At 45.4% G+C, this 26,536-nt stretch overlaps 1 protein-coding gene across 1 annotated transcript in view; it reads left to right on the top strand.

Moving 5' to 3' along the window:
- PROM1 (prominin 1) overlaps positions 1 to 26,536 on the top strand; it is a 359,429-nt gene that overhangs the window by 173,125 nt on the left and 159,768 nt on the right. The window contains exons 4-7 of the mRNA XM_063921206.1: positions 427 to 453; positions 5,056 to 5,261; positions 13,813 to 13,933; positions 18,171 to 18,234. Coding sequence (XP_063777276.1) covers positions 427 to 453; positions 5,056 to 5,261; positions 13,813 to 13,933; positions 18,171 to 18,234 — 418 coding nt within the window. The remainder of the gene's footprint in view (positions 1 to 426; positions 454 to 5,055; positions 5,262 to 13,812; positions 13,934 to 18,170; positions 18,235 to 26,536) is intronic.

Below are 26,536 nucleotides of genomic sequence, written 5' to 3'. Positions count from 1 at the left end.
CACTCAACGTGGATTTCTACTCGCAGCCTCCGATAAAATTAACAACGCAATTAATCCCTACCCACCCACCACCCATTGTGCGTCAACAAGGAAACTTTAATCCAGCTATGTAATATAGTTTTACAAATATGAATATAAAGCTCAATAGCTCATCACTAAGCACTGGTAGAACAGGTAGAAGCCTAGACAAGGTTTAAAGACAGTATAATGTATATATAAGTTGCAAAGGTCTGATATTATGTTTTATCATCTATCTAATCTATCTGTCTGTCTGTCTATCTATATATCTATCTATCTGTATATATTGTTAACATTTTTTTGTTGATATGAAATTGTGTTGATTTATTCTTTTGTGATTTCCTTAACCTGATTTGCGATTCCTACCTCTTCATTACATGCTGCCCACATCTGCTGTGCCTTCCGCAGCCAGAGAACGTGCTCCTCACTCTGCAGGTAATTTCTTCTTGTCAGACTGTGCACGAGTAGCTTCTCCACTGCGCTGTCCAACATCATTATGAGCTATCTCAGCGGAAACCCCAGGGATGTGATTTGGATTTCACACTTCCTGCTTTACATGGCTCTGAGTATCCAGTGGAGAGTTTTATATGTACAATACTAGCAATATGGATGAAGCCAAAGAGCTGCCAGTGATTGCTCGTTTATCTACAGTAACAAGATGTTATGTTATGATATGAAATGTCAGATGTTTTCTGGACATTTAAACTACAGGTTTTCTAGTTAGTGATGTTATAGAGAAAAGTTACAATAACTAAATAAAATTCATTGATTTGCTTAGTTTGCACTAGACACAGCTACTGGAGGGGTTATGCTTGTCGACCACAGGTATATTTGCTGGCAGTCTCATTTCTATATAGCGACTAGTAATAATAAAACAATTGTTAGCAGTCTCGTAGATCCTTTATTTCCCTGTTTCTGACACCCTTTGCCCTTCTCAGGTTTGTGAAAATGTTTTTGCCCCATGGCTAGGCCCATACTGTGTTTTCGTGCTGTATAGTCCACGTTTATAGTGGCTGTAAGGGGCAATGCCTTCCAGAACAGGGAGTGCTATCATTGAAAACTGGCAGAGAGTATAATTGTATTGTCTATTAAGTTGGAATATAGTAGATGTTCTTAAATAACGGGTTGCAGATTATCTTATTAGACATTTGGGGAAATCAATGTAAAACAAAAAATATCATTCTTTAGATAATGCCATTTCTCTTGCCTATAACCTTTCCACTAAAGAAAATCTCACAGCTTATCTTTCCTCTCTCTGCAGATACAGTACTCTTCCCAGTCTGTTGCACATTTATGCTGTTTGGGAATAGCCTGGTAATGCTGGATCATCATACAGTGGGCTCTAATGGCCAGAGCCAGTGGCAGAGGTGGGGCTGCAGCACAGTCCAAAATTCAAATAGGGGAGCCACACCAACTGCCAGTGAGTCCTAGCCAGTAATATGTGGCAGCGTTTGGGGTGGCAGTTAGTGTGGCTCCCCTATTTGAATATTTGACTGCTGCGCTGCAGTCCCACCTCTGGAGTCACCACTGGTCCCAGCACTGACTTGTCCCATTCAGTAAAATATAATATACCTAAGTTTGACAATGAACGCTTTAATCATACCTCCCAACTGTCCCGATTTTTGCGGGACAGTCCTGTTTTTTTGGGACTGTCCCGCTGTCCCACCCGCGGGCCGCAGTGTCCTGGGGTGGGGGGGGGTAGGGTTAAACACAGTTGGGAGGCTCCTGCACTCGCTTCTCTGCTTAGCAGAGCAGTGGTGTATATAGAGACAGGAGAGGGGGCATGCCAGCAGCTCACGGAGTGCTGGGCATGCCCCCTCAGTGACAAAAAAGGGGGCGTAGCTCGCGATGGCAGGCCCTCATGCGAAGCCATGCCCCCTTTTCATAGACTACTCCCCTTTTTGCGTGTGTGTCCCACTTCAGATAAAGAGAAAGTTGGGAGGTATGCTTTAATAACATTAAACCTACTTCAATTGCGGGGATATTTTCCCTTTAGCTAATGGATATAGCGCATGCAGCATACTGCAGGAGGGAAAGTTTGCTCCAAGGCAGCGTAATAAAATAATAATTAGTATCACATTAATTCAGACAATGACATAGTATGGGAAGACGTTATCTGGACAGTATCCAAATGTCTATTAGAGGATACGGTCTAACCACTGATTTGTTTTACTGCCAATATTAATTATTTTTCATTGTGATGAATTGTTATCGACCTCATCCTCTTGAGAAATGAGTTTGTGGAGCAGGGTGTGAGTGTGGGGAGTGGTACAGTATCTTTTCAGAGTGTGGTGTGAACTGAAATGACCTAGATAAATCAGGGTGTCATACTGATGATTCCTTGTAATGCAGTCAAAGTGACAGTACGTTGCCAGATGCATGTATATATATATATATATATATATATATATATATATATATATATATATATATATATATATACAGATCATACTTGCCTACCCTCCTGGAAGCTCCAGGAGGCTCCAGATTTTTACGGTAGTCCCCCGCAGTCCCGGAAAGGTAGGTGATTATCCTGCACAATCCTGCCCGCTTACTAGTGAAGCTGGCAGGATAAGGATAAAATAATACACTCTCAGAAAGCCGTCTGAAGGTGCGGGGATAATTGCAGCATTTAGCCCCGCCCCACAGACCAGCGAATCGCTGTCATTTCCTCATCTTGGGCGTGTGGCCTAGTGATATCACCGTTTGGCCACGACCCCTAAGTTGCCTGCTGTGTCTCCTCTCCGGGCTTCTCCCAGAGAGGAGACTTGAAAGGTAGGCATGTATGATACAGATGTGTCCTCAGACATCTAGCCTCCATACGCCATGCAGCGGGAGATGCCTGGCGCGAAGGGGTGACAGGTCCCGCACAACCCTGCTAGTATTAGGTGTCTTTTTTTGCTGAGATTGTGTCTGAGCCACAACGGGATACGACTAGGAGGCAGCAGGAGATTGTGCCGAGTAATTTTATAAGTGACACTAGTATAGTGTATGCGACTGAGTCTCTTTATGAAGTACAACGCAACTTAACATAGAAAAAAGCCGCTGCATCATAGCACTTCGTATGCTGATTCAGAGACTCAGTTGCACTCAGATATACATGTGTCATGTATCAAATTAATCAGCACAGTCTCCTTTTCTCATCGCATTGTGACTAAGGCACAATTTTGGCAAATAAGATGTATGGTGCTAGCAGAGTCTCACAGGACCTGGTGTGCCAAGAGGGGTTGTTTGGCATGACTGCAGCAAAGATGTATGATTGAGGAGACACATATATGTTATTACACCACTTAGCCTGGTAATGTTTCAGTAAATGCAGCATTTGTCCTTAAGACCCAGTAATTGTGAAAGCATAGCCTGTCTCCCATTGCGTCTCCTCTTTACTTTATAACAACATGGAGGCTGATTCAGAGGTGCACGCTATTCACACAACCGCTCCATCTTTAATGCAGAGTCTGTGCTAGGGTGGCCAATCCCGGGACCAGGATTGGCGGGTTCCTGGGATCAAGGCCTAACATTGGCAGGGATTCAATCCCGGGATTGGAGCTTCCAATCCCGAGTATTTCGGGATTAGAAAGCCACCTTGTTTTTTCAATGCTAAGCAGTGTTGAGTGTCCTCAGTAGGCTCAGACATTGCCCAGCTCCCTCCTCTCGGCTCCCCCTGCCCCCAGCTGTGCGCACTGTGCAGGGTGACGTGAAGTCAGAGATCACGCTGTGCAATCTGACGCCAGCCGCCCGCACTGCCCAGATCGCACTTCACTGCCCACCGCCTGCAGCAAGTGAACCTGCCCGCACTCCCAGAGGATGGTGTGTAGTTCTGTGGGCTGGACGGGTCCAGAAAGGGGGTGGGGGCAATGAAGATTTTAATTTTAAAATCTTAAACCCAATCCTGGTTATCCCGGTAATCCCGGGATTGAAAAAAAGGCTCGGGATTGGCCTCCCTTGTCTGTGCAATATTATGCAAAAGCCACAGGTGGCGTCTGAAGTAAAAAGATTCCAGTGCTGGCTGCTGTGATCCACTGCATGCGATATCGTTCTGTCGCCATGCACACGGCCAACCTGACGATATTGTATGCGACTGCGGGAGTGTGCAGATTGGCCGTACACACTGCACGATCCGGCCAATACGTTGTTCCAATTCAACCAGAAATTGAAGGGCCGATATCACTCCAGTGTCTACCTGACTTAATGCTGCTGGCCGTCTCACTTACCTCTCCTGCTGCTTTGTGTCAGCCTCACCCTTCTGGCAACTACACTGGCTCCCCATCCACATCAGAGCACAGTTCAACCTCCTCACCCTCACATATAAAACCCTCAGTCATGCTAACATCCTAATATCTCTTCTTCACTCTTCCTCCCTCCCCTTATGCTCATCCACTGACCACATACTCAAATCACATATAATGTCCTCAGTCATGCCACCCCACCCCTTACATTTCCAACCTCATTTCTAAACCTGTTTACTTTTTATTGATATGAGCATCCCCGGCTTTCTTTCTGGACAAAATCTAAATATGGGGGTATGGAATAGCTACAGGTAGAAGTTGTGACGTTTGATTCACTGATGCACCCTACATGGGGAACCCATATGCATACCATCAGATTCCAAGAAAACAAAAATTGGTAGTTGCAATGTTGAAAAGCTCTTGACCCCCCCCCTCTCAACAGACCTCACCCCCAATAGGGCTGCATACAGACATTTCCAGGGCTGGTTTTCCATCCCAATCCACCCCTGCACAGCTTCAGTCTGCTGAAACTAGGGGATCTATTTACTAAGCCTTGGAAGGAGACAAAGTACCAACCAAACAGCTCCTAACTGTCATTTTTTAAACCCACCCTGTGACATGACAGTTATGAGCTGATTGGCTGGTTCTTTACCTCCGTCCACTTTATCTCCATCCAAGGCTTAGTAAGTAGACCCCAGGTCTCTGATAGATTTTAGACCGATTACCACAGAAGACGTATATCAGGCTGCACAAGTAGAATTGATGTGATTTTGAATACCTACTGTATGATGTGTTCCTTCTGATGTTACAGGCAATACACTATGAGATTGGCTTTATCGTGGCTGCTGTGCTAGGGGTCCTCTTTTTCCTGTTGGTGCCCCTGGTGGGTTTCTGCTTCTGCATGTGTCGCTGCTGTGACAACTGTGGCGGGGAGATGCATCAGAGACACAAGAAGAACGCAGACTGTCAGAGAGGCAGCATTGCCACCTTTCTCTTTGTGACGTCTTTGCTAATGAGGTGAGTGCAGCCTGCACAGACAGCATGGGCTCCTGCCAATCATCAGCTGCGGGAAGTGTGATATTACAATGGAGTGTCAGCGGACTCACTTAGCAAACTGTCCCATAGCACAGGCAGCAAGGATAAACAGTGGGGAATAAAGCACAGTCTTTACTGCAAACCTACCGTATTCTAAACTGTAAATGATTTAGTTACAGAGCTGGAGAAATGTATAGACACAGCACACAGTGTATAACTTCTGGCATTGCTTCTGTGAGATCAACAATGTGAATCTAGATGTCATGAAATGTTCTTATCTTACTTAATACATTTATGAAGAGGGTCTCAGTAAATTCATCTAACTATAAGTTGACCTCTTCCCTATGCATTCTATAGAACAGATCTGCTTCTCTCTCTCCTGAAATATTGCAAAAGGAGATTTATAGTTATTGTCCAATTAGAACAGACATGTCAAACTCGCAGCCAGCGGGCTGCATGCGGCCCACAACCCATACGTTTACGGCCCAAGCTTACTTTTTTTAAAACAATGGAATGCCACCCGCCACTGCTGGATGAGTTACTGTTGTCCCTTCTGCAGTGATCGGAGCTTAGATATGATCGAGCATCATTCACTGTTTTGCACGTGCGTGAGAAGATAGTGATAGAGATGGGGAAATGTCCACAAGGGGAGCTGCTGTGCATGCCTGGCTGCCTTTGCAAAGTTCTGCACCCGCCCTACATCCCTGAACCCATCACACCCGGTATATGTGTGTGCCCGATCGCCCTGTGTACCCAGCTACCCTAATTGCAGGAGTATTCTTCTGGAATTTGGATAGTAAAACGTCTCTCTGTGAAGAAGGTAAATTGGAGGGGGCTGGCACAGGGTTTGGAGGGTGAATAGACACAGGATCCACAGAGGACTTGTGGCTGGACGGGACACAAGGAGCTGGAGGAGATACAAGGGGGTATGTGGCTGGGGTGGGGCTGAAAGTGAAACATTTTACTAGTAGCTCACAATTATTTGTGGTATTATTAATATATATAGGAGAGGGGACTGCACAGTGATATATGAGGGGGAATAACACAGCTCCCAGCTCACACTGATATGTGGTATTATTATTGTTATGTAGAGGAGAGGGGACCGTACAATGATATATGAGGGGGAATAACACAGCTCCCAGCTCACACTGATATGTGGTATTACTATTATATAGAGGAGAGGGGACCGCACAATGATATATGAGGGGGAATAACACAGCTCCCAGCTCACACTGATATGTGGTATTACTATTATATAGAGGAGAGGGGACCGCACAATGATATATGAGGGGGAATAACACAGCTCCCAGCTCACACTGATATGTGATATTACTGTTATATAGAGGAGAGGGGACTGCACAGTGATATATGAGGGGGAATAACACAGCTCCCAGCTCACACTGATATGTGGTATTACTATTATATAGAGGAGAGGGGACCGCACAATGATATATGAGGGGGAATAACACAGCTCCCAGCTCACACTGATATGTGATATTACTTACTGTTATATAGAGGAGAGGGGACTGCACAGTGATATATGAGGGGGAATAACACAGCTCCTAGCTCACACTGATATGTGATATTACTGTTATATAGAGGAGAGGGGACTGCACATTGATATATGAGGGGGAATAACACAGCTCCCAGCTCACACTGATATGTGATATTACTGTTATATAGAGGAGAGGGGACTGCACAGTGATATATGAGGGGGAATAACACAGCTCCCAGCTCACACTGATATGTGGTATTACTATTATATAGAGGAGAGGGGACCGCACAATGATATATGAGGGGGAATAACACAGCTCCCAGCTCACACTGATATGTGATATTACTGTTATATAGAGGAGAGGGGACTGCACAGTGATATATGAGGGGGAATAACATAGCTCCCAGCTCACACTGATATGTGGTATTATTATTGTTATGTAGAGGAGAGGGGACCGCACAATGATATATGAGGGGGAATAACACAGCTCCCAGCTCACACTGATATGTGGTATTACTATTATATAGAGGAGAGGGGACCGCACAATGATATATGAGGGGGAATAACACAGCTCCCAGCTCACACTGATATGTGGTATTATTATTATATAGAGGAGAGGGGACCGCACAATGATATATGAGGGGGAATAACACAGCTCCCAGCTCACACTGATATGTGGTATTATTATTATTATTATTATTATTATTATTATTATTATATAGAGGAGAGTGGACTGCACAGTGATATATGAGGGGGAATAACACAGCTCCCAGCTCACACTGATATGTGGTATTATTAATATATAAAGGAGAGGGGAACGCACAATGATATATGAGGGGGAATAACACAGCTCCCAGCTCACACTGATATGTGATATTACTGTTATATAGAGGAGAGGGGACTGCACAGTGATATATGAGGGGGAATAACATAGCTCCCAGCTCACACTGATATGTGGTATTATTAATATATAGAGGAGAGGGGGACGCACAATGATATATGAGGGGGAATAACACAGCTCCCAGCTCACACTGATATGTGATATTACTGTTATATAGAGGAGAGGGGACTGCACAGTGATATATGAGGGGGAATAACATAGCTCCCAGCTCACACTGATATGTGGTATTATTATTGTTATGTAGAGGAGAGGGGACCGCACAATGATATATGAGGGGGAATAACACAGCTCCCAGCTCACACTGATATGTGGTATTACTATTATATAGAGGAGAGGGGACCGCACAATGATATATGAGGGGGAATAACACAGCTCCCAGCTCACACTGATATGTGGTATTATTATTATATAGAGGAGAGGGGACCGCACAATGATATATGAGGGGGAATAACACAGCTCCCAGCTCACACTGATATGTGGTATTACTATTATATAGAGGAGAGGGGACTGCACAGTAATATATGAGGGCGGATAACACAGCTCCCAGCTCACACTGATATGTGGTATTATTAATATATAGAGGAGAGGGGACTGCACAGTAATATATGAGGGGGAATAACACAGCTCCCAGCTCACACTGATATGTGGTATTATTATTATTATTATTATTATTATTATTATATAGAGGAGAGTGGACTGCACAGTGATATATGAGGGGGAATAACACAGCTCCCAGCTCACACTGATATGTGGTATTATTAATATATAGAGGAGAGGGGACTGCACAGTAATATATGAGGGGGAATAACACAGCTCCCAGCTCACACTGATATGTGGTATTACTATTATATAGAGGAGAGGGGACCGCACAATGATATATGAGGGGGAATAACACAGCTCCCAGCTCACACTGATATGTGGTATTATTATTGTTATGTAGAGGAGAGGGGACCGCACAATGATATATGAGGGGGAATAACACAGCTCCCAGCTCACACTGATATGTGGTATTACTATTATATAGAGGAGAGGGGACCGCACAATGATATATGAGGGGGAATAACACAGCTCCCAGCTCACACTGATATGTGGTATTATTATTATATAGAGGAGAGGGGACCGCACAATGATATATGAGGGGGAATAACACAGCTCCCAGCTCACACTGATATGTGGTATTACTATTATATAGAGGAGAGGGGACTGCACAGTAATATATGAGGGCGGATAACACAGCTCCCAGCTCACACTGATATGTGGTATTATTAATATATAGAGGAGAGGGGACTGCACAGTAATATATGAGGGGGAATAACACAGCTCCCAGCTCACACTGATATGTGGTGGTATTATTATTATTATTATTATTATTATTATTATTATATAGAGGAGAGTGGACTGCACAGTGATATATGAGGGGGAATAACACAGCTCCCAGCTCACACTGATATGTGGTATTATTAATATATAGAGGAGAGGGGAACGCACAATGATATATGAGGGGGAATAACACAGCTCCCAGCTCACACTGATATGTGGTATTATTATTATTATTATTATTATTATATAGAGGAGAGTGGACTGCACAGTGATATATGAGGGGGAATAACACAGCTCCCAGCTCACACTGATATGTGGTATTACTATTATATAGAGGAGAGGGGACTGCACAGTGATATATAAGCAGGAATAACACAGCTCCCAGCTCACACTGATACGTATTATAGAGGAAAGGGGACTGCACAGTGATATATGAGGGGGAATAACACAGCTCCCAGCTCACACTGATATGTGGTATTATTATTATACAGAGGAGAGGGGACTGCACAGTGATATATGAGGGGGAATAACACAGCTCCCAGCTCACACTGATACGTGTTATTATTATTGTTATGTAGAGGAGAGGGGACCGCACAATGATATATGAGGGGGAATAACACAGCTCCCAGCTCACACTGATATGTGGTATTACTATTATATAGAGGAGAGGGGACCGCACAATGATATATGAGGGGGAATAACACAGCTCCCAGCTCACACTGATATGTGGTATTATTATTGTTATGTAGAGGAGAGGGGACCGCACAATGATATATGAGGGGAAATAACACAGCTCGCAGCTCACACTGATATGTGGTATTACTATTATATAGAGGAGAGGGGACAGCACAATGATATATGAGGGGGAATAACACAGCTCCCAGCTCATACTGATATGTGGTATTACTATTATATAGAGGAGAGGGGACCGCACAATGATATATGAGGGGGAATAACACAGCTCCCAGCTCACACTGATACGTATTATAGAGGAAAGGGGACCACACAGTGATATATGAGGGGGAATAACACAGCTCCCAGCTCACACTGATATGTGGTATTATTATTATTATATAGAGGAGAGGGGACTGCACAGTGATATATGAGGGGGGGGGGATAACACAGCTCCCAGCTCACACTGATATGTGGTATTATTAATATATAGAGGGGAGGGGACTGCACAATGATATATGAGGGGGAATAACACAGCTCCCAGCTCACACTGATATGAATTATAGAGGAAAGGGGACCGCACAATGATATATGAGGGGGAATAACACAGCTCCCAGCTCACACTGATATGTGGTATTATTATTATTATTATTATTATATAGAGGAGAGTGGACTGCACAGTGATATATGAGGGGGAATAACACAGCTCCTAGCTCACACTGATATGTGGTATTACTATTATATAGAGGAGAGGGGACTGCACAGTGATATATGAGCAGGAATAACACAGCTCCCAGCTCACACTGATACGTATTATAGAGGAAAGGGGACCACACAGTGATATATGAGGGGGAATAACACAGCTCCCAGCTCACACTGATATGTGGTATTATTATTATATAGAGGAGAGGGGACTGCACAGTAATATATGAGGGGGAATAACACAGCTCCCAGCTCACACTGATATGTGGTATTATTAATATATAGAGGAGAGGGGACCGCACAGTAATATATGAGGGGGAATAACACAGCTCCCAGCTCACACTGATATGTGGTATTATTAATATATAGAGGAGAGGGGACCGCACAATGATATATGAGGGGGAATAACACAGCTCCCAGCTCACACTGATACGTATTATAGAGGAAAGGGGACCGCACAATGATATATGAGGGGGAATAACACAGCTCCCAGCTCACACTGATACGTATTATAGAGGAAAGGGGACCGCACAATGATATATGAGGGGGAATAACACAGCTCACACTGATATGTGGTATTATTATTATTATTATTATTATTATTATATAGAGGAGAGTGGACTGCACAATGATATATGAGGGGGAATAACACAGCTCCCAGCTCACACTGATATGTGGTATTACTATTATATAGAGGAGAGGGGACTGCACAGTGATATATGAGCTGGAATAACACAGCTCCCAGCTCACACTGATACGTATTATAGAGGAAAGGGGACCACACAGTGATATATGAGGGGGAATAACACAGCTCCCAGCTCACACTGATATGTGGTAGTATTATTATTATATAGAGGAGAGGGGACTGCACAGTAATATATGAGGGGGAATAACACAGCTCCCAGCTCACACTGATATGTGGTATTATTAATATATAGAGGAGAGGGGACTGCACAGTAATATATGAGGGGGAATAACACAGCTCCCAGCTCACACTGATATGTGGTATTATTAATATATAGAGGAGAGGGGACCGCACAATGATATATGAGGGGAATAACACAGCTCCCAGCTCACACTGATACGTATTATAGAGGAAAGGGGACTGCACAATGATATATGAAGGGGAATAACACAGCTCCCAGCTCACACTAATACGAATTATAGAGGAAAGGGGACCGCATGATATATGAGGGGGAATAACACAGCTCCCAGCTCACACTGATATGTGGTATTGTTATTATTATATAGAGGAGAGGGGACTGCACAGTGATATATGAGGGGGAATAACACAGCTCCCAGCTCACACTGATATGTGGTATTATTAATATATAGAGGAAAGGGGACTGCACAGTGATATATGAGGGGGAATAACACAGCTCCCAGCTCACACTGATATGTGGTATTACTATTATATAGAGGAGAGGGGACTGCACAGTAATATATGAGGGGGAATAACACAGCTCCCAGCTCACACTGATACGTATTATAGAGGAAAGGGGACCACACAGTGATATATGAGGGGGAATAACACAGCTCCCAGCTCACACTGATACGTATTATAGAGGAAAGGGGACCACACAGTGATATATGAGGGGGAATAACACAGCTCCCAGCTCACACTGATATGTGGTATTAATAATATATAGAGGAAAGGGGACTGCACAGTGATATATGAGGTGGAATAACACAGCTCCCAGCTCACACTGATATGTGGTATTACTATTATATAGAGGAGAGGGGACTGCACAGTAATATATGAGGGGGAATAACACATCTCCCAGCTCACACTGATACGTATTATAGAGGAAAGGGGACCACACAGTGATATATGAGGGGGAATAACACAGCTCCCAGCTCACACTGATACGTATTATAGAGGAAAGGGGACCACACAGTGATATATGAGGGGGAATAACACAGCTCCCAGCTCACACTGATATGTGGTATTACTATTATTATATAGAGGAGAGGGGACTGCACAGTAATATATGAGGGGGAATAACACAGCTCCCAGCTCACACTGATATGTGGTATTATTAATATATAGAGGAGAGGGGACCGCACAATGATATATGAGGGGAATAACACAGCTCCCAGCTCACACTGATACGTATTATAGAGGAAAGGGGACCGCACAATGATATATGAGGGGAATAACACAGCTCCCAGCTCACACTGATATGTGGTATTATTATTATTATTATTATTATATAGAGGAGAGTGGACTGCACAATGATATATGAGGGGGAATAACACAGCTCCCAGCTCACACTGATATGTGGTATTACTATTATATAGAGGAAATGGGACTGCACAGTGATATATGAGGGGGGGGGGGGGGATAACACAGCTCCTAGCTCACACTATTAAAGTTGTTTTCTTCCCCAAACTTGACATCTCTTTGATTATACTTTATTGTTGTTTTTTTTCTAATAAACCTTTCAGAATTGCATATACAGTAAGACTTTTTCTTTTTCTTGCGGCCCACACAAGACTTAGACCTTGATTATTCAGCACATGTGGGATTTTGAGTTTGACATGCCTGAATTAGAATATTAAATAGGTATTTTGCTGCCCCCAGTGGTTTTATAAAACAACTAAAATTTTCTATCTTCTGGTGCGTGTTGTCTCACTGCATTTCTCTGTGTGTGGCAAATAAAGTATGGTGCAATTTAGAGTATGATATTATATTATGTCCCTCTATTTGCAGCTTGTACTATTTCCTATCTGTGCAGAGTGTTATGTCTATTCTCAAAGCTATGTTTTGAGAGGAGGGCATGGGGTGTAACAGTAGGCAAAGCCCACCAGGTTATTGGCCAGCGCTTTGCACACCCATGAATGTTAGCTTTTGGAATTCTGTACTTTAACAATTCTTACATTAGTCAAAAAAGAGAATGTCAGCATTTTTGAATAGCAAGCACTTGCCTCGTAATTGGCTGGTAGAATGAATCAATATTCATGTATATTGGAGTGTAGCAACACCTACAGGCTGAGTTTGCATGGGAAGATACACTGTAGGGGACTGTAGGTGCACTCTATGTTCGCGTGATGGTTATTCCTTCATTGTTATAAAGTTTACCTGTTCTGGCCACAGTAAAGTTTATCCTGCAATCTTCCCTGTGTGTTAATGCTTGAACAGGGAGCTGCATAACAGCCTAAAGGCTAGGTACTCCAATATGTACTACCATTTTTCTTTGGTTATAATGCCTTTATTTCTCTGGCATTTATCCCTTTCTGTCCATTTTGTACACTGAAAATGTTTTAGAGAAGTTTTCTACATAAAATGTGAAATGAGAGAGACAATTGCTCAACATGATGCTTGTACGTATCAAATAACGTTTTAGGAAATTGTATATTTATGATGGAATTGCAAAAGTTTTTTGTCATATGTAAAACAAATGATTATAATATCAATAATCTTTTAATCCTGTTCTCTACAGTCTGGGTGTCCTTTGTGCTTTTGCTGCAAATCAGAATCTTACTGATCAGATTCGGGGATCAAAGCGACTCGTTCAAAGCAACTTTAAGGACTTGAAAACCTTGCTGATTGACACTCCAGTGGTATAGTACTCTACTCTCTGTTACACAGTCAGATCTGCTGTAGGGCCTAATTCAGACCTGGTCACTGTAGCGGCAGCGATCGCAGGCTGATGTCATGTGCTGTGTGCGCACGCGCAGCAGGCGCACTGCACGTGCGCACACAATGAAATGCGAAGACATCTCACTGGAACGATCGCCTCTGCCTCACTGACAGGCAGAGGCAGTTGATGGGTGGTCGGGGGTGCTGGATGGCGTTGGGAGAGGGCGCGGTCCAGACAACACAGGTGGGCTGCGGGGGCTACGTTACATCACACGCAACCGCTGTCGCCAAAAACATTGCGGGTAGCCGCCTGCCTTCGCAGCTAGGCTGCGTAGGCAGGGAGCTACCTGCCTGTCAGTTGCGAAAACACCGCCACTGTGCGATGCTTTCGCACGTCTGCTGGGGTGGGGCTTATTAGGGCCTGGCAGGACGGACTAGCCCTTTGCTGCCCCCCTCTCCCCCGCATGCCTAAGATTTTGATCGTAGATGTGCGTTTTTTTCGCACATCTACGATCAGTTCTGAATTAGACCAATAGTTAGAAGTTTTATGTACAAATCAAATAAACATGTTATTATACTTTTTTAAATAACCAGCAGATGTCACAGTTGAGCTTTTAATTAAAATATAGTCTCACAGGTTTCACCAAACTGTGTAACAAGTCAACAAGCTATACTTTTTTTTTTAAAGCATGTATATGAAATATAGTGTTGTATATCGGCAGTTCAGTGTGTGTGCATTCAGTTAGGAAAGAAATCTGAAAAACTCATAATTATAATTGTACAGGTTGAGTATCCCATATCCAAATATCCGAAATACGGAATATTCCGAAATACGGACTTTTTTGAGCGAGACTGAGATAGTGAAACTTTTGTTTTCTGATGGCTCAATGTACACAAACTTTGTTTAATACACACAGTTATTAAAAATATTGTATTAAATGACCTTCAGACTGTGTATATAAGGTGTATATGAAACATAAATGAATTGTGTGAATGTAGACACACTTTGTTTAATGCACAAAGTTATAAAAAATATTTGCTAAAATTACCTTCAGGCTGTGTGTATAAGGTGCATATAAAACATAAATGCATTCTGTGCTTAAATTTAGGTCCCATTGCCATGATATCTCATTATGGTATGCAATTATTCCAAAATACGGAAAAATCCGATATCCAAAATACCTCTGGTCCCAAGCATTTTGGATAAGGGATACTCAACCTGTACTAGAATTATTATCACAGAGTATATTCATGAATTAAAAAAGATTGCTGGGCCAGATCTGTGCTACTGATTGTAGCAGCGGCTGTAGCCTCAAGTGTCATGTTAGCCTGTTATTGCTGTAATAACTTTGCTTTTATAAAACATATTACAGTATGTGCCACATTTCCTGACACATTACTGACTTCTGAAGTCTATCAAAAGTGAAAGTCTAACAAAATGAGGAACAGGCATTGGCATTTCTATAATGGGTGTAGTGTGTGCGGTGCACATGTGCCCCTGACTCCCAGGTGAGTCCCGGGTATGCCCACACCGCACACACTGCACCCATTTCTCCTGTACTTACCTTTCCGGAGTCCATCGCTTACCGTGTGGGCCCCCTCCTCTCCTGTAGCCGCCTCGCCGCTGCTAGCGCACTGACCACTAGAGACTCTGGCACAGTACCAGAGTCTACAGCGCATGCGCAGGACTCCGAAAAAATGGCGCTGCGACCATTTTTCAGAGTCCTGCACAGCGGTGCGACGGCTATATATTTTTTTTAGCACTGTTAGTTTTGAATGTCAGTGTCCGCATGAGGTAAAGGGAAAAAGGGAACATGGAATGAAAATAGTTTTCTAACACGTGGCTGTCAGTAAATCCAATTAAAAGCTCTCAGACCTGGGGGTAAATTTACTAAGATGGGAGTTCTGTTTAAGATGGGATGTTGCCTATAGCAACCAATCTGATTCTACTTCTCATTTATTTAGCACCTTCTAGCAGATAATACCTGGAATCTGATTGGTTGCCATGGTCAACATCCCATCTTAAATAGAACTCCCATCTTAGTAAATTTTCCCCCTGGTACACACTAGGATGACACTGAGAAAATTTGTCGTATAGGAAAGACAAATCTTCTACAACATCAAGTGTGTATTCTCAATTGCGCTTTACCGCTATCGACATACGAGAACGTATGATTGACTGCGCTGCATGTTCAATCAAGCGATATTATGTGTTCGGCTATGAATATTAATGAAGGATGGGGCGAGAGAATGTTCCCTCATTCATTAAACCTGCAATGTGTACCGGCAATCTGTGATGGTCCGGAGCGAGGGGAAATCACCCAGACCATCGGCACTATTGCCAGTTGTCTTGATATGTACCCGGCGTTAACCACAGTGTGATTTTTTCATCAGACTCTATTTTAAATGCCAGCAAATGATACCTACCATACTCAGACGGTGAAGGTGCACCTGCCATAGGGCTCACATAGGTGGCCAAGCTCAGACGGTGAAGGTGCACCTGCCATAGGGCTCACATAGGAGGCCATGCTCAGACGGTGAAGGTGCACCTGCCATAGGGCTCCCATAGGAGGCCATGCTCAGACGGGGAAGGTGCACCTGCCATAGGGCTCCCATAGGAGGCCATGCTCAGACGGGGAAGGTGCACCTGCCATAGGTGGCCATGCTCAGACGGGGAAGGTGCACCTGCCATAGGGCTCACATAGGTGGCCATGCTCAGACGGGCAAGGTGCACCTGCCATAGGGCTCACATAGGAGGCCATGCTCAGATGGGGAAGGGGAGGGTGCGCCTGCCATAGGGCTCACATAGGAGGCCACACTCGGATAATTCAGACTGCATTGTTGCAGCAGCAGCAGCAGTCTGAATTACTTTGTTGGAGTGTGCACGCGCAGCGGCCGCACTGCGCATGTGCACCCCCGGAGCCCAGTGAGATGCAATCAGCGCTGTGTCTCTCCTTTAACTTGTATTTATGTATCTGTGGGACCCTAATATGTACACAGCTGCTTGGAGAACTGAGCCCTATATAGCGCATGCCGTTCAGAAATACTTGTTTATTTCCTTTGGTGCGATCGCTTCTGGCTGATTGACAGGCAGAGGCGGTCGTGGGACGGGAGCGGGTGTGCTAACGACCGGGCGCGGTCCCATCAACGGAGGTGTGTCCGAACCGTCGGGGGGGACGTCACACGCAGCCGCTACGACCTGGGACTCAGCGAGTAGTAGCCTGCCAGCGTGCAGGAGCTGTGCTGGCAGAGAGCTACTCATCAGATACAAAAGCATCTCTGCCATGCGATGCTTTTGCACCTGTGTGGGGGGGCAGAGCCAGACATGCGGGACAGACTAGCCCTGTGCTGGGTGTCCCCTGCATGTATGTGAAACTGATCATAGATGTGCTAAATTTAGCACATCTACAATCAGCTCTGAATTAGGCCCTCAGATGGGGAAGGTGCACCTGCCATAGTGCTCACATAGGAGGCCACACTCAGATGAGGAAGGTGCACCTGCCATAGTGCTCACATAGGAGGCCACACTCAGAAGGGGAAGATGCACCTGCCATAGAGCTCACATAGGAGGCCACACTCAGAAGGGGAAGATACACCTGCCATAGGGCTCACATGGGAGGCCACACTCAGAAGGGGAAGATGCACCTGCCATAGAGCTCACATAGGAGGCCACACTCAGAAGGGGAAGATACACCTGCCATAGAGCTCACATGGGAGGCCACACTCAGACGGGGAAGATGCACCTGCCATAGGGCTCACATAGGAGGCCACACTCAGATGAGGAAGGTGCACCTGCCATAGGGCTCACATGGGAGGCCACACTCAGAAGAGGAAGATGCACCTGCCATAGAGCTGGTGCAAGTATTGTTGGTGCGGATGATGGTGCGTTATTGTAACGTGTACGGAACTGACAGTGCGTGTCTCATTCCTTGCTCATTCAGATGTGCGGATGTACACCAGAGAAGGACTTTTTTAACAGGAATTTGCATAATGTCGCAGAGGGACGAGCACTAAAGCACATAGACAAGGATGCCGCTGCATCAGAATCAGCCCCATTATGTGCATGCATTATGCAGTAGTCCCTATGACTTCCGCTCTCTAAGCCCACATTATGACTGATAGGTCACATGGTAACTGCTAATGTGTAATCCTGCTGTTTTACACTATACTGTGTATTTGTTAATGTTTACATTCTATTTGTTTTGTTTTTTTTCTCAGCAAATTGATTATTTATTGAACAAGTTCAACATTACCAAGGACAAGGCTCTGTCAGAACTGAACAGTAAGTAGAACGCTATGCTGGTGAATGTGATTGGTGTAACTGTATTTACTGTATGTCTAAAATCTGTAAAACACAATTAAGAGGAGAGAAACCTCAAAAGAAGCATACGGTTAATTTATATTTATTTTTTATACCCCATAGCTCTCCAAAGCTCCAACAATTATAACATCCTGTCCAAATAAATTAATGATACAAAACAAATATGGTATATTACAGTGGTTCCCCAAACTGGGTGCCACCTGCAGAGGTGCCCTGGTTCGTGGTCCAGGACCAAATCAAGTGATTTGTGGTCAGTGCTTGTGGCTGACAATCCTAACATGTGGACATACAAATGCACAACTCTGCCCACTACCACATAGCTGACCCTAAGGGTGACGGGTGAGCAAAATTTTAATTCAATCATTTTTGCTGAACTTCTCAATTAGAAACTGTTGGTCCAAGGGTGCCGTGAAAAAATGCTGATACTCTAGCTCGCCGTGATTCAAGGTTTGGGAACCACTGGTATATTATGTAAACATTCAGAATAGCATAATATCGGCATTCGTGATGTTGACTTGTTCAGTATGTTGACATTTAATATGTAGACACTATTATAATTTTGACATTGCCAGAATGTCGACATTTGGATGTCCACAAAGGTATACCAGGTGAGGTATCCGGTCTACAGATCTTCACTAAAAAAGGTCTACAGTCAATAGGTCGACCATTAATGGTAGAGATGCATTAGGTCAACATAACAAAATTTCAAATGTAGGCAGGGTCAAAATATCGCCATGACAATGGTCGACACACATATGGTCGACACAAGTTTTTTTATTTATTTATTACTTTATCATCCACGTGGACTAAGATTGGGAATAGTGCCAAGCACATCGGTAGTGGAGCAAGGCACCTTACCCGAAGCATGGCGGGCGAAGTGAGTATGCGAGGGGACGTGGTACACCAATTGGGCTTGATTGTGGCAGAAAAGTGACAAAACACCCAAAAAAGAAATAAAAAAAAGGTCTACCTTTGAGGACCTTAAAACCCTGTCGACCTTTTCTACTGTCTACCTATTCTATATTGACCTTTTGACCCTGTTGACCTAATGCATGTCTACCATTAGTGGTAGACATGCATTAGTGTATACCAGGGTCTATTGACTGTAGCCCTTTTTAGTGTAGATCTAATAACCCGCAACCACCAGATGAATTCACTTCTGGGAAATGCCATTTACATGCACCCCTGAAGCAATGAGTACTCAGAGCAAGAGTAAACGCACACTAGGTACATTTTATTTAACTGTGCAAACTCATTTATGTAATCACTTGTTTTTCTAAAAACCTGTAAAGTAACTGTAATTACTAAAGTTCAGTAACTACATCGCTACACTAGCACAACTTCAGCTCCTTCAATACCCACACCAGTGTGTAGTTATCCCATATGGAACAAAATAAGGCACTCGCTAGTTTTTCTTGCAGAGCAAGGTTAACTGTATTTATTATAGTCATTCCCAGAGGCAGTGGAAGTACTGGCCTCCAGGCTCCAGCTATCAGCGGGTCACAAGGAGGAAGGACTGAGGGGGCTGCTGAGCTAGGACAGATCTCCGCACATTTCATAGAGATTTCCTACAATCACTGCTGACTGCTGTCCTTGCTCATAAGCCCCCTTTCTTGCCCCCTTCAGCTGAAGAGTCCTGGAATGTGTGATAGCAGCAAAGTGGGCCACATCACAGTGTGTGTACAGTGTAGTTCTGCTGCTGGGTTACGTTTATGTGACCAGTGGTCAGGAGACCGCCGGTCACAATTCTGACGCTGGCATCCCGGCATCTGAAAATCCCGATGGTTGACACCCATAGAGTAGGAATAGAACCTGTGGTAAACCACCGAGGCAGCAAGAGCCTTCGTTTCACTCACCCACCCACAGGCCATCTGACAGCCGGGATCCCGCCGTGGTATTGTGACCGGAGACCGCCGGTCACACATACCCAACGCTATCTGCTGTGTCTTAATTAAGGAATGGAGAGCAGACATTGTTTAAGGTAGTGCGCTAATTGTTTACTATAATTTGGGCTCTGTTTACTATAATTTGCATTCAGCACCTGAAAATAATGATTCCTTATTGCCACAATTAGTGCCAATAAGGAATCTTTATTCTCCCAGATGCACCACTGATGAGTCCCCAGGACAGGAGCGACCACTGAGATGTAATGTGATCACATTTCAATCACATTACTTTCTCCTTTGTCCCCTCAGCTGTGCTACTGCACCAGTGCCGACCGATGTCAGCACATGTGCTAGCCAGAGTCACTGGGGGGGATGCACCACAGTCTATTTCGCCTACTGACGCTTAGTATGAACTTACACCCCTGACTGTATTAGCAGGTACAGCTGTCAATGCACAGTTACCAGGTACACCCCTGGCATGTAAGTAGATGGTCAAACATTTTTTTTGGACCATCTACTTACAGCATTTCAGGGCTTCCACGCCCTTTCCTCAGGACCACATGTTATAGTGTAATACCCCTTTTACACCGCCAGCTAGTAACACGGGTTATTGCACATGAGCGTGCATAACCCGTGTTGCTGGCTGGTGTAAGAGGGTCGAGTTGGAATAGTCCGGGTCGAGTGACCCGGTATTCCTACTCGGGAAGTTTGCGGAGTTGAACATGTGTTCAACCCGGCAAACTGTGCAGTGTAAACAGTAGCCGGGTTGATGCGACCCGACTTCCCGTTTACACTCTATGTGCGGTCGGCGCTTGGAGATCATGTGATCTCCAAGTGCCGCCCCCGTCACGCCACTGGCAACGTGACCAACCCGGAAATATGATTGGTGACTCCGGTCTAAATGGTATCGGGGATCCCGGCTGCGACCCACTATACTTGGTCTAAAAGCAGTATAACAAGCATATTTCTCTATCGTCCTAGTGGATGCTGGGGTTCCTGAAAGGACCATGGGGAATAGCGGCTCCGCAGGAGACAGGGCACAAAAAGTAAAGCTTTTCCAGATCAGGTGGTGTGCACTGGCTCCTCCCCCTATGACCCTCCTCCAGACTCCAGTTAGATTTTTGTGCCCGGCCGAGAAGGGTGCAATCTAGGTGGCTCTCCTAAAGAGCTGCTTAGAAAAAGTTTAGCTTAGGTTTTTTATTTTACAGTGAGTCCTGCTGGCAACAGGATCACTGCAACGAGGGACTGAGGGGAGAAGAAGTGAACTCACCTGCGTGCAGGATGGATTGGCTTCTTGGCTACTGGACATCAGCTCCAGAGGGACGATCACAGGTACAGCCTGGATGGTCACCGGAGCCGCGCCGCCGGCCCCCTTGCAGATGCTGAAGTCAGAAGAGGTCCAGAATCGGCGGCTGAAGACTCCTGCAGTCTTCTAAAGGTAGCGCACAGCACTGCAGCTGTGCGCCATTTTCCTCTCAGCACACTTCACACGCAGTCACTGAGGGTGCAGGGCGCTGGGGGGGGGCGCCCTGGGAGGCAAATGTAACCTATATAAAGGCTAAAAATACCTCACATATAGCCCCCAGAGGCTATATGGAGATATTTAACCCCTGCCTGGATTCACTAAATAGCGGGAGACGAGCCCGCCGGAAAAGGGGCGGGGCCTATCTCCTCAGCACACGGCGCCATTTCCTCTCACAGCTCCGCTGGTCAGGACGGCTCCCAGGTCTCTCCCCTGCACTGCACTACAGAAACAGGGTAAAACAGAGAGGGGGGGCAAATTTATGGCGATATTTTGATATATATAAAGCAGCTATAAGGGAGCACTTATTATAAGGCTATCCCTGTTATATATAGCGCTTTTGGTGTGTGCTGGCAAACTCTCCCTCTGTCTCCCCAAAGGGCTAGTGGGTCCTGTCTTCGTTAGGAGCATTCCCTGTGTGTCTGCTGTGTGTCGGTACGTGTGTGTCGACATGTATGAGGACGATATTGGTGTGGAGGCGGAGCAATTGCCAAATATGAGGATGTCACCCCCTAGGGAGTCGACACCAGAATGGATGCCTTTATTTATGGAACTACGGGATAGTGTCAACACGCTAAAGCAGTCGTTTGACGACATGAGACGGCCGGACAATCAATTAGTGCCTGTCCAGGCGACTCAAACAACGTCAGGGGCTGTGAAACGCCCTTTGCCTCAGTCGGTCGACACAGACCCAGACACAGGCACTGACTCCAGTGGTGACGGTGACGAATCAACCGTATTTTCCAGTAGGGCCACACGTTATATGATTTTGGCAATGAAGGAGGCGTTACATTTAGCTGATACTACAGGTACCACTAAACAGGGTATTATGTGGGGTGTGAAAAAACTACCTATAGTTTTTCCTGAATCAGAAGAATTAAATGACGTGTGTAATGAAGCGTGGGTTGCCCCTGATAAAAAGCTGATAATTTCAAAGAAATTATTGGCATTATACCCTTTCCCGCCAGAGGTTAGGGAGCGCTGGGAAACACCTCCTAGGGTGGACAAGGCGCTAACACGCTTATCTAAACAAGTGGCGTTACCCTCTCCTGAGACGGCCGCACTTAAAGATCCATCAGATAGGAGGATGGAAAATATCCAAAAAAGTATATACACACATGCAGGTGTTATACTACGACCAGCTATAGCGACTGCCTGGATGTGCAGTGCTGGGGTAGTTTGGTCAGAGTCCCTGATTGAAAATATTGATACCCTGGACAGGGACAATATTTTACTGTCGTTAGAACAAATAAAGGATGCATTTCTTTATATGCGTGATGCACAGAGGGATATCTGCACACTGGCATCACGGGTAAGTGCTATGTCCATTTCGGCCAGAAGAGCTTTATGGACGCGACAGTGGACAGGCGATGCGGATTCAAAACGACATATGGAAGTTTTGCCGTATAAAGGGGAGGAGTTATTTGGAGTCGGTCTATCAGATTTGGTGGCCACGGCTACAGCCGGGAAATCCACCTTTCTACCTCAAGTCACTCCCCAACAGAAAAAGGCACCGACTTTTCAACCGCAGCCCTTTCGTTCCTTTAAAAATAAGAGAGCAAAGGGCTATTCATATCTGCCACGAGGCAGAGGTCGAGGGAAGAGACAGCAACAGGCAGCTCCTTCCCAGGAACAGAAGCCTTCCCCGGCTTCTACAAAAGCCTCAGCATGACGCTGGGGCTTCTCAAGCGGACTCGGGGACGGTGGGTGGTCGTCTCAAAAATTACAGCGCGCCGTGGGCTCACTCGCAGGTAGATCCCTGGATCCTGCAGATAATATCTCAGGGGTACAGGTTGGAATTAGAGACAGATCCACCTCGCCGTTTCCTGAAGTCTGCTTTACCAACGTCCCCCTCCGAAAGGGAGACGGTTTTGGAAGCCATTCACAAGCTGTACTCTCAGCAGGTGATAGTCAAGGTACCTCTTCTACAACAAGGGAAGGGGTATTATTCCACTCTTTTTGTGGTACCGAAGCCGGATGGCTCGGTAAGGCCTATTCTAAATCTGAAGTCCTTGAACCTGTACATAAAGAAGTTCAAGTTCAAGATGGAGTCACTCAGAGCAGTGATAGCGAACCTGGAAGAGGGGGACTTTATGGTATCCTTGGACATCAAGGATGCGTATCTCCACGTTCCAATTTACCCCTCACACCAGGGGTACCTCAGGTTCGTTGTACAAAACTGTCACTATCAGTTTCAGACGCTGCCGTTCGGATTGTCCACGGCACCTCGGGTCTTTACAAAGGTAATGGCCAAGATGATGATTCTTCTTCGAAGAAAAGGCATATTAATTATCCCATACTTGGACGATCTCCTAATAAGGGCAAGGTCCAGAGAACAGCTAGAGATGGGATTAGCACTGTCGCAAGAAGTGCTAAAACAGCACGGGTGGATTCTGAATATTCCAAAATCCCAGTTAATGCCGACAACTCGTCTGCTGTTCCTAGGGATGATTCTGGACACGGTTCAGAAAAAGGTTTTTCTCCCGGAGGAAAAAGCCAAGGAGTTATCCGAGCTTGTCAGGAACCTCATAAAACCAGGAAAGGTGTCTGTACATCAATGCACAAGAGTCCTGGGAAAAATGGTGGCTTCTTACGAAGCAATTCCATTCGGCAGATTCCACGCAAGAATTTTCCAAAGGGATCTGTTGGACAAATGGTCAGGGTCGCATCTTCAGATGCACCTGCGGATAACCCTGTCTCCAAGGACAAGGGTGTCTCTTCTGTGGTGGTTGCAGAGTGCTCATCTATTGGAGGGCCGCAGATTCGGCATACAGGATTGGATCCTGGTGACCACGGACGCCAGCCTGAGAGGCTGGGGAGCAGTCACACAAGGAAGAAACTTCCAGGGAGTATGGACGAGCCTGGAAACGTCTCTTCACATAAACATTCTGGAACTAAGAGCAATATACAATGCTCTAAGCCAGGCAGAACCTCTGCTTCAGGGAAAACCGGTGTTGATCCAGTCGGACAACATCACGGCAGTCGCCCATGTGAACAGACAGGGCGGCACAAGAAGCAGGAGTGCAATGGCAGAAGCTGCAAGGATTCTTCGCTGGGCAGAGAATCATGTGATAGCACTGTCAGCAGTGTTCATCCCGGGAGTGGACAACTGGGAAGCAGACTTCCTCAGCAGACACGATCTTCACCCGGGAGAGTGGGGACTTCATCCAGAAGTCTTCCACTTGCTGGTAACCCGTTGGGAAAGACCAATGGTGGACATGATGGCGTCTCGCCTCAACAAAAAACTGGACAGGTATTGCGCCAGGTCAAGAGATCCGCAGGCAATAGCTGTGGACGCGCTGGTAACGCCTTGGGTGTACCAGTCGGTGTATGTGTTTCCTCCTCTGCCTCTCATACCAAAAGTATTGAGAATTATACGGCAAAGAGGCGTAAGGACGATACTAGTGGTTCCGGATTGGCCAAGAAGGACTTGGTACCCGGAACTTCAAGAGATGATCACGGAAGATCCGTGGCCTCTACCTCTAAGGAGGGACTTGCTTCAGCAGGGTCCCTGTCTGTTTCAAGACTTACCGCGGCAGCGTTTGACGGCATGGCGGTTGAACGCCGGATCCTAAAGGAAAAAGGCATGCCGGAAGAAGTCATTCCTACTTTGATTAAAGCAAGGAAGGAAGTAACCGTGCAACATTATCACCGAATTTGGCGAAAATATGTTGCGTGGTGCGAAGATCGGAGTGCTCCGACGGAGGAATTTCAACTGGGTCGATTCCTACATTTCCTGCAATCAGGATTGTCTATGGGTCTCAAATTGGGATCTATTAAGGTTCAAATTTCGGCCCTGTCGATTTTCTTTCAAAAAGAATTGGCTTCAGTCCCTGAAGTCCAGACCTTTGTTAAGGGAGTGCTACATATACAGCCTCCTGTGGTGCCTCCAGTGGCACCGTGGGATCTCAATGTGGTTTTGGACTTTCTAAAATCTCATTGGTTTGAACCACTAAAGAAGGTGGATTTGAAATATCTCACATGGAAAGTGACCATGCTTCTAGCCCTGGCTTCGGCCAGGAGAGTGTCAGAACTGGCAGCTTTATCTTACAAAAGCCCATATCTGATTTTCCATTCGGACAGGGCAGAACTGCGGACTCGTCCGCATTTTCTCCCTAAGGTGGTGTCAGCATTTCATCTGAACCAGCCTATTGTAGTGCCTGCGGCTACAAGTGACTTGGAGGACTCCAAGTTACTGGACGTTGTCAGAGCATTAAAAATATATATTGCAAGGACAGCTGGAGTCAGAAAATCTGACTCGTTGTTTATATTGTATGCACCCAACAAGATGGGTGCTCCTGCGTCTAAGCAGACGATTGCTCGTTGGATCTGTAGCACAATCCAACTTGCACATTCTGTGGCAGGCCTGCCACAGCCTAAATCTGTAAAGGCCCACTCCACAAGGAAGGTGGGCTCATCTTGGGCGGCTGCCCGAGGGGTCTCGGCATTACAACTTTGCCGAGCAGCTACGTGGTCAGGGGAGAACACGTTTGTAAAATTTTACAAATTTGATACTCTGGCTAAGGAGGACCTGGAGTTCTCTCATTCGGTGCTGCAGAGTCATCCGCACTCTCCCGCCCGTTTGGGAGCTTTGGTATAATCCCCATGGTCCTTTCAGGAACCCCAGCATCCACTAGGACGATAGAGAAAATAAGATTTTACTTACCGATAAATCTATTTCTCGGAGTCCGTAGTGGATGCTGGGCGCCCATCCCAAGTGCGGATTATCTGCAATAATTGTACATAGTTATTGTTAACTAATTCGGGTTATTGTTGAAGGAAGCCATCTTTCAGAGGCTCCGCTGTTATCATACTGTTAACTGGGTTTAGATCACAAGTTGTACGGTGTGATTGG

The sequence above is a fragment of the Pseudophryne corroboree genome, chromosome 1 (genome assembly GCF_028390025.1).
Source record: "Pseudophryne corroboree isolate aPseCor3 chromosome 1, aPseCor3.hap2, whole genome shotgun sequence".
Lineage (NCBI taxonomy): Eukaryota > Metazoa > Chordata > Amphibia > Anura > Myobatrachidae > Pseudophryne > Pseudophryne corroboree.
The sequence above is the reverse complement of the archived record's forward strand: the minus strand, read 5'-3'. Positions and strand labels throughout refer to the sequence as shown.